This window comes from Lactuca serriola, chromosome 4, assembly GCF_051521515.1.
Source record: "Lactuca serriola cultivar US96UC23 chromosome 4, Lser_US96UC23_V15, whole genome shotgun sequence".
Lineage (NCBI taxonomy): Eukaryota > Viridiplantae > Streptophyta > Magnoliopsida > Asterales > Asteraceae > Lactuca > Lactuca serriola.
The window spans coordinates 394498244-394507023 of record NC_136411.1 but is presented as its reverse complement, the minus strand read 5'-3'; the positions used below and the strand labels follow the sequence as shown (position 1 = coordinate 394507023).

The window sequence follows — 8780 nt, the reverse complement described above, 5'->3', positions numbered from 1 at the left end:
GGTTCGTATATTTGTCAAATTTAGATCCTCCACATCTATTAAGCAAACGTTTTACATAGAACCTAACTTACTTATCAACTAGAGACATGTTGATACAAAAATTAAGTTTGTTGCGTTTAAATGATGTTATATGCTAATTTCACAAACCGGTGATGGTTCGTAGTCATACATCATAACGAAATTTATCAATAGTTACTTGTTTTATATTTCATAATAACTTATTTAAATAAAAGAGGTTAAATTCCTTCAACCATTCTTGATAAAATACTCATATTGCTTAATAATCAAAACATAGCATCGTACGATCGTTCCTATTTTTACCAATTGTTACATTATCCCTTCCCAACCAGCCACGACAAATGTAAAGATCATGTTGAAGTCGCATATTGCCAATATATTTTGATAACAATGGCCTTTTCTCCTTCCTCTATACAAATGTTGTTTGTCGAGAGGGACAATAGCATGTACCAAAGTTGTATCAAGTGCACCAACCGCTCCTTTAAAATCCTTTGTAACCTCCTATTATGTCCCGGAATGTTTGGATTTGGATTAAAGGAAGTTGGTACTATTATATCCTTTGCGAACATCATCATTTTATCCAATACTTCATAAAAATACTTATGAATCGTTTTTTTTGAGTATTGAAATCTACGTTTGATGATTACATAACGCTGATTGTGACCAATCATCCTCAAGAACATCGTTATCTTCTCTTTAACCGATATATGTTTACTATCCTTTAACGAACTTTTTACTCTAAAATGTGTGCAAATCCGAACATAAGAATCATGTGACATACATAAGAGATCAATGCATTGATTATTAGTTCCTTGTAATAAATCTAATGTGAATTGATGCCCAGACGTTTTTGAGGTATTATCTCACATTCTTTTCAAACCTCTTCTCCAAAAAAAACGAAGATACAAATACATAACAATCATAACTTTTTATCATAATCCATTGTGAACCTGTTAAACCATCAACACTTGTTAAATCCCAATATGCCAAAGCAAAAAACATAAGCATTTGTATCATATTCAAAGCACACATTTTGTTTGAAATAAGCATATAATCCCAATACTAGCAATATTTGTGTCAAATAAGTACAAAATCATTCAAATGATAGCAAAAAAACATAAGTTCAAGAAACACATAATTTTTCAACATGAAAGAAAAAACATAAACATAAAGACTACTTAAACATCCCTAATATGGTGCCAGTCATCTTTATCCACCCTTTTAAGACCTCTGGTATCGGTGACAATGTCATCCATGCCTCTCTCATATTCATGGACATTCCAAAAAGGTGAAAGGCTGCCAAAAATATAGGATCCATTGGGTCTAATCCAACTAACTTCAACCTCTCATAACATTCTTCTACTGTTGTCCCTTCCTTGCTATTCACCAAATGTTGCAGAGCTTTTTGCATATCAAGACTCAACTCATCAAGACTAACAAAGGTTTTAATAGCATCATTAGAAGCATAAGTGGTTTTAGCCCTTTTATCGGGCCTATCAGTAGAAGCATCAGTGGTTTTAGCCCTTTTACCGAGCCTATCAGTAGAAGCACCATGAGCTCGATCAATAGAAGCCCAATCACTAGTGTCATTGGAAGCGCCATCATCAACTTCTAGGCCATTAAAAGGGTTGCCATCGATCAGAAGTCTTTGGACACAATGAGAAGAAGATGATGTATCTGTGGGTGTCGTTTGAGTAGTGGTCCATTTAATGCTACCACTGGTACTACTTCCATCAAACAAAGATGCACAAAGGTTGGGATAAGGCAATGGGTGTGTCCTCAATGATCCTGCCTTTGGATGACCCTAAACCAGGTTAATAGTAATTATAAGTATTTTGACATCATTACTAAAATTGGACATAAACTAAAAAAATTAAAATATGTAGACACACCTTGAATTCTTCCCATTTTGTGTTCACTAAGGCAAATGAATTTTTTTGAGCATTGTGTAAATTCCCTAACTTGTTTCTCAAATATTTCCACCATATGTATTTAGCTTTTAGATTATCAAAAGCAATTTTCAATTGTTTTTGTGTAGTATCCATGTCAAACTTTTCTTTTAGAGTTGTCCCTAACGTAACCCATGAATCCTTATGCATGCTACCTCATTTTCTACCAATTTTGATGACCTCTTCGATGCACGTATCTAATAAACATTTTAGTTGCTCGTTCGACCATTGCAGTTTGTCTCCCATTTAGACAAGCTACATAGAATAACTTCAAAAATTCATATTCATGGACATTATTAAGAAAATGCATAACTAATTGTGCATTATCTTAAATTTAAAATCTATTTCATGAAAGTTTACTATTTCAAACACTAGTAAATTCACTAATATGAAACAAATTCTAACATATGAAATCTATAGATGTAACAATTTCTAGCTACTAAGGTCTAAGGTCTCTAGATAACTATAAAATTAGTTATTCATGTTGTTTATGAGAAAAGATAAGTGGGAGAAGAAGAAGATGCTTAGGGGTGGAAAAATGGGTAGTTGGTTAAATTGGGCAATGAGTTAAAATGGTAACTTATAAGGGCAAAATGGGCAGTTTTTAGGAAAGAATCAAAAAGATTATTGGCCAAAATGAACACCACCCGTAGAAAACATCATTGTTCATAAAAAAAATAGAGTTATGAATTCAAAAATCATACCACAAAGAAGATATAAATCTCATAAGAAAACTACTAAGAAGCATACATTTATTGCATTGCTATGTTAGATAAACCCAATGCTCAATTTTTCTGTTTAAAGCTACTCAAAAAGACACTTAGCAGGAATAAACAAGCGAACACCAATGACTAAAGAACACTCAACAGGACTTGTAACAAGGATTTGTATGATTTCATAATGTAGAGTTAAAGGAATATGTAAAATTTGTTAATACCAAAGAGCAATCTGATTTTGAATTTTGAAGATATTGTTAATCCCATGTTCATAATTACAAAAACACATAAGTAGCAATTCGGTTTTGGGGAAAAAACTATAATCGAAAGAGAAAGTGAAATCAATATGTAAAACCTGTTAATACCTATATTCAGAACATAAAATCGAGGACAGGGACAACAAAGAAGGTTGATCGACAAAGAAGAAAAACAAAACTGTGGAAAGATTTGGAAAAAATGATGATTAAAAGAGAAGGGAAAGAACATACCGACAGAAGTTGGAGTGCAGCGAAGGAGGCGGCGGCGTGAGCGACAACAAAGCAAATTCGACGATGAGTGACAGCCAGCGAGCCACACCGGCCGCGATAGCAGCGATGCGTCGATAGCAACGATAGCAGCAATGCGGCGAGGATGGAGCGTCTCTGAAAAAGCGTGGATTAGAAGATGTCTAGCCGCCCGAAGTGTTATTTTTAGGTCTTCTGGGAAAAGTGGTCAAAAAGTCTTTCTAGGGTATTTTGTCTTCCAAAAAACAATTTTTTTTTGAGAATGTTTACCGCCGGAAGTGATAAGTGCTCAAAGAGACTTTTATAAAAAAAAAAAAAAAACAAGGCCTAAGTCTCGTCATTTTTGCGAATTGATTGCATATGATTAAGAAAACTAGAACCGAGAGAGGGAACTATTGAATCGTCTCACTATGTCGGTCACAGTAGATTCAACATTTAGTTATATGCTCCATTCGTCCCAAAATTATAGTCCATCTTTCATTTTTTGTTTGTCCCAAAATAATAGTTTATTTCTAAAAATAAATAACATTTTTACCAAAATACCCCCTTATTATTACTTAACCAACTAAGCATTTAATGGAACATTAAATGCAAAGTAAGGACAAAATTGTCATTTTATTGTATAAAATTAGTGGTAATTAATGCTTCCTTAATCCGTGTGTTTTTGTCTGTGGACAATAATTTTGGGACGGAGGAAGTATTACCCTAAAACTTGTGGCTCCTCTAAATACTATAGGACCTGTTGAGCTGCACCTTTTGAACCCCAAAAGGGCCGTCCCTGATGATTAGTAGACATGAATTTTCAAAATCCTTATAAAATCAACAAATTATTTAAATGTGATCCTATAAGCCAAAAATGATACAAAACTCAATATAATTAGTTTGTAGCAAGATCGAACATAAGTTTGGGATCTTAAGATCGTACAACGATCCTTTTGTAGGATCTTAAGATCGTACAACGATCCTTCCACCCTACCGTCTCTGACACAACTATCTGTCACAACAAACGTCTAATTTATGGAAAGAGTTTGATGAAGATATGTACAAATGATTCTAAACCAGATATGTGTAAGCCCTAGTTTTGTGTAAGGATTAATTTATCCCCGCATTGTCATCTTTGCTAGGCCACCACACTACCATCTCCCCAATCAGCCACTAACACCATTTTCATTACTTGTAATCGGATTTCAAGGAACCTGCACTTCTTTTAGAGAGAGAGGGGGTTGTATTTGATTTAACTAGAATGATAGTGACGGACTGAGCAATTTTCATATAGTTGTCAATATATATTAGTGCAGGACCAGATGAAGAGAATGAGTCAATCATAAACCGGCTTCTGTGTATTTATGACTCGAAATGGACCGTTAAAAGCCCAGGTTGAAACAAAAAACTAGACTCTGGCTTCCAGCCTCGGGCTTCAAAAACTAGACTCTGATTTAGATCTTGGGCTTCCATCACTGCTTTATATCACATGCAAACTCATGTTCTTTTCTAATTCAAAGTCGCCCCAAATCTCAAGATTCCCTGTTAATCAATTAAATAAACAACATCCAATTAATTACTGCATTCCTAACTTCTGGTTGTAGCCATGAAGACTAATCGATCCTTGTGACATCTTGGATTCAAATAATTGATATTTGTGACAAATCGATCCTTCTGTCCACACACACAAAAAAAAAAGTTATATAAATATAAAAAAATTTAAAATCAGGAGTACTTCTATTTTAAACCTAATTAAGAAAAAACTCAAAAAGGGCTAAATATTTACCTAAATGTCTAACGAGTATAACAAAAGATCCATTCTAAACATATAAATATAAAACATTGTATAATTGATTTCACTTTTGACTTTGTCGAATAAGGTCACAACACCGAGTCAACTAAACCTTGTAATATATCATTATTAATCCCAAAAAAACAATATATTAAATATCTCAAGAAACTACAATGCCATTAGAAAAGAACGCAAACATCTCAAAAAACCCTTAATAAGTAATTAGGGGAAGAACTTGCAAAAGAAAAAAAAAACAATGTTTTATAAACAATAATGAAATGTTATCGGGCAGCTAAGGAGACAAGACTATTGACGTAAGGAAACAACTTACTTTTAAAATACCGTTGGAGAAACCACGGGCCCTCGACCCTTCCATCTTTGACATGATAGGCAAAAAGACTTCCGTGCCATTGAGACCTCTTCAAAATCACAGCAACGACATCATCACATGAATTACCCAAAATTTCGCATTTAACCACCTTCTTATTACCACTTTCAACAATAACATCATCACAAGGAACACCAAAAGTGATTGTGTTTTTCAATGACATTAAACCACCACCATGATGAACATTCAATACGAACTCTTTGTTGGAATAAAGATAATACCCTTTTACATAACATATCTCTCCATGCACCTTCGACAATACGCCACCAAATACAGGGAGTGTTTGAATACCGTAGATCTCGTTCTTCATATCAAAGGCTAACAACTTGCCACCTGTCGTTTCCCAGTAAACAACTCCATTTACGAAAATGCCATCGGTTTTTATATCAGATTCATTCAAATCCGTACATATCTCATCACAAATCCTCCATGATTTTGTCTTTGAATCATATATGTCAAAATATAAAATGGGTTCCTCACCTGGTATAGAGAATGGACATATAACTTGATAATATGGCTCAAACTCTAAAGAAGAAGGTTCAAAGGCGAGCACACTTTTTGGTTCTTTTCCATGGTAGAAACTATATTTTGGAAGCTCAATCCACTGTTTGTTTGCAGGGTTACAAACGTAATTTTGATCATCTTCAAAAGATTGGCAAAGAAGCAACCCGTTGCATGAGCTTTTTATGAAAGCTTTTTTTGGGAGGAAAGATAAACAAGGGTAAGGAACCCCATAAGAGAAGTAGTCAAGAGAGATGAAGTGAGTAGTAGTTTTATCTTCATCTCGAAAAAAGCCTGAAGTTTGACTAAAATGTTGACTTTGGGAGTGTTTGAAGAATGGGCTTGATATCCATGAATCCCATTCTTTAGAGACAAGACGACACCTGGCTAATGATTTGGCGGGAAGGTATTGGAGGATGTAGGTTTTTGCTACTTCTTTTATCGGTGTGTCTTCATCATAATCCGTGGACAGGGGTATTACCGTAATTTTCCTACTATCAGCAAAATCCATGCTAGATACTTCTTCTTCTCCTTCATTATCATCTTCTTCTTCATCATTGCCATCATCTTTATTGCTTGAATCTTGGAACCCCGAGTGATCGTTTGTTGTAGTATTCAGATGTTCCATGTCCCCAGCATAATCATTAAAGTCGATCAATTCGTAAGATCCATCATCACTGTGAACTTCCTCCTGAAACTTCTTCATCATCAAAAACCTATCGATTTGAAGGAGAAAAAATTGGACAATGAGTGAATAAGAAATCGAAAACACCAGTTATTTATCAAACACCATACATTACATACTTATAATGAAAAAAATGGTTGTTTATTCATCGAGAATTGAGAACAAATTCTACGGAAATCAATAAATCAAAGAGAAGAACGAAAACAGAGGATTTGATTTCATCGTCAAAAGCAAAACCCTAGCAAATCCATGTGATACAGAATCTACAGATACAAGCAATCAGAGAAACTTTCGTATTGTTTTAATATAATCGTAAAGACGTTGAAGAAAACTTACAGATGAAAACGCGAATCGCTGTAAAACCTCGAAAACGGAGATCGCTCTGAAAACCTCTGTGAGGGAGAGAGAGAGAGGAAGAGGAGGAGGGGTTTGCTCGTTACCTTTCGCAACTGTTTTTGCACAATGCAATAATTAAATTATTTATAATAGTTTTTCGTAATCTTCAATGTATATCCAATATTCCCCTTCCCTGTTTTACAGAATTATAGGAAGTGTAAAGATTGGTATAATTCCGTATATCATATTACATTCCACATACAAGAAGGCATAAGATATCACGATAAATCAGAGATTAGATAAGTACAAGGAAATTCAAATCTTTATCTTGAATATACACAACAATTTCTCTAATAATATGTCGGCTAATATAAGGATTAATGAACAAGTATATATATATGTCAAAAAACAACAGCATCAAGAAATATCATAAAGAAACCATGCAATCAACCATCTCAACATCATCAAAAGGAACATCAAAAATAATCTTCTCCACCATAAACGTCCAATACATTATACACACATTCCTACAGAATGACAATAATAGCCTTTGACATAGCACAACTCTCCATTTACCTTCGAGAAAGCACCACCAACTGGAAGTGTCTGAAATCCCATAATCTCATTCTTCCAGTCAAATCCCAACATCTCGCCACATGTCCGTTCCCAGTAAACAACTCGATCAAATATTTACAAAAAATGCAATCGATCATTTTCATATCCAAATCCACACATATCATATATTAGATGTCCTCCAAGATTTTGTCTTTGAATAATAGGAGTATATGTCAAAATGCAAAATAGGAAAGCGTCCCTCATAAATTTGGATTAGAAAACGGGAATATAACTTGATAACATGGCTCAAAGCTTAAAGAAGAAGGTTCAAAAGCAAGCATAATTTTTGGTTCTTTTTTCTGTGCAAGTAGTAACTAGAATTTGGAATTCAGATTGTCCTTTTATAAACTTTATTTTTTATTTCTTGTTCTTAATTTTCTGCACTTAGATATAGACATATAGGAATAGCCTTAGGTGCTGTTTGATTTTCCGAAGCAAAAATTCATGAAGTTTGCGGACCACCTTTGCAAACCTCTGCGGTAGAAAAGGTGGACCAAACGGCTGCAGACTGTAATAAGAAACGTGTTTGTTTTTTTAACATCTGCATACTGCTGCAGATATTAAAAAATTAAAATAAACTAATTTTATAAACCGAAAATAGCTTTTTAATACGTAAAATTTAATAATGTATTACATTTCGGTAAAAATTAATGATATTTCAGTAAAAAAGAATGATATTTCAACAAAAAATAAAGATATTTTAGTAAAAAATAATGATATTTCATCAAGAAATTACCATTATTGAATATAAAAAACGAAAAATAAATTCAATAAGAATAAACGAAAAAAATATGAAATAAAATTTTAACAACATATAATCAAAATTTTCAACAATAAAAAAAGAAGAAGAAGATGTTAGAAGAGGCAGTACAAGTGCTGCGCCAAACAGAGCACGCACAGAGGTTTTTGACTCAGAAGACTTCTAAAAAACAAACAACTGCAATATGAAATGTGTTGCACGTGTGCTGTGACGCGCAACAATAAGATGTTTGAAGAGGTTTTTTTTTCCAAAAAACAAACAGCACCTTAGCCTTTATGTGGTGCTGCTAAATGATGTGCTTTACTAACATTGAATTGTCATTTCATATTAACTGTTAATTATTTTTAAATATTTGTTAATTATTTTTACTTGTATATTTAACCTAAGTTTATAAAGATTTGATCCGGTCATCCGTAAATTGTTTGGTGGTTACTCTTCTATTGATTTATAAATATTTGTTTACTTCATTCGTGTGCTATTTGTTTAACTTTTTATTACTTTATGCAATATTATGAATGAATATTTATTGAATAAA

General features: G+C 33.5%; 2 protein-coding genes across 2 annotated transcripts; both read right to left on the bottom strand.

Annotated features, from left to right (window-relative positions):
• Positions 1–1033: 1033 nt before the first annotated feature.
• LOC145097909 (uncharacterized) lies at positions 1034–3399 on the bottom strand. The gene is made up of 3 exons (XM_079035571.1): positions 3172–3399; positions 1911–2222; positions 1034–1822 (listed from the first exon to the last, which is right to left on the bottom strand). Exons 2-3 carry the CDS (start codon positions 2115–2117, stop codon positions 1193–1195), a joined length of 837 nt encoding a protein of 278 aa, XP_078891697.1. The 5' UTR covers positions 2118–2222; positions 3172–3399; the 3' UTR covers positions 1034–1192.
• A 94-nt stretch (positions 3400–3493) lies between these two features.
• LOC145097908 (putative F-box protein At2g02030) lies at positions 3494–7694 on the bottom strand. The gene is made up of 3 exons (XM_079035570.1): positions 6871–7694; positions 5292–6565; positions 3494–4842 (listed from the first exon to the last, which is right to left on the bottom strand). The coding sequence occupies exons 2-3, from the start codon at positions 6556–6558 to the stop codon at positions 4745–4747; spliced, it is 1365 nt and encodes a 454-aa protein (XP_078891696.1). The 5' UTR covers positions 6559–6565; positions 6871–7694; the 3' UTR covers positions 3494–4744.
• Positions 7695–8780: the final 1086 nt, after the last annotated feature.

Bases quoted from the DNA above. Each gene is read 5' to 3' on its own strand.
- LOC145097909 (XM_079035571.1), bottom strand. From the start codon at position 2,117: ATGCATAAGGATTCATGGGTTACGTTAGGGACAACTCTAAAAGAAAAG. The intron at 1,823-1,910 runs GTGTGTCTACAT...AACCTGGTTTAG, and splicing joins CAAAATGGGAAGAATTCAAG to GGTCATCCAAAGGCAGGATC.
- LOC145097908 (XM_079035570.1), bottom strand. From the start codon at position 6,558: ATGATGAAGAAGTTTCAGGAGGAAGTTCACAGTGATGATGGATCTTAC. The intron at 4,843-5,291 runs GTAAGTTGTTTC...GTGTGTGGACAG, and splicing joins TCTCCAACGGTATTTTAAAA to AAGGATCGATTTGTCACAAA.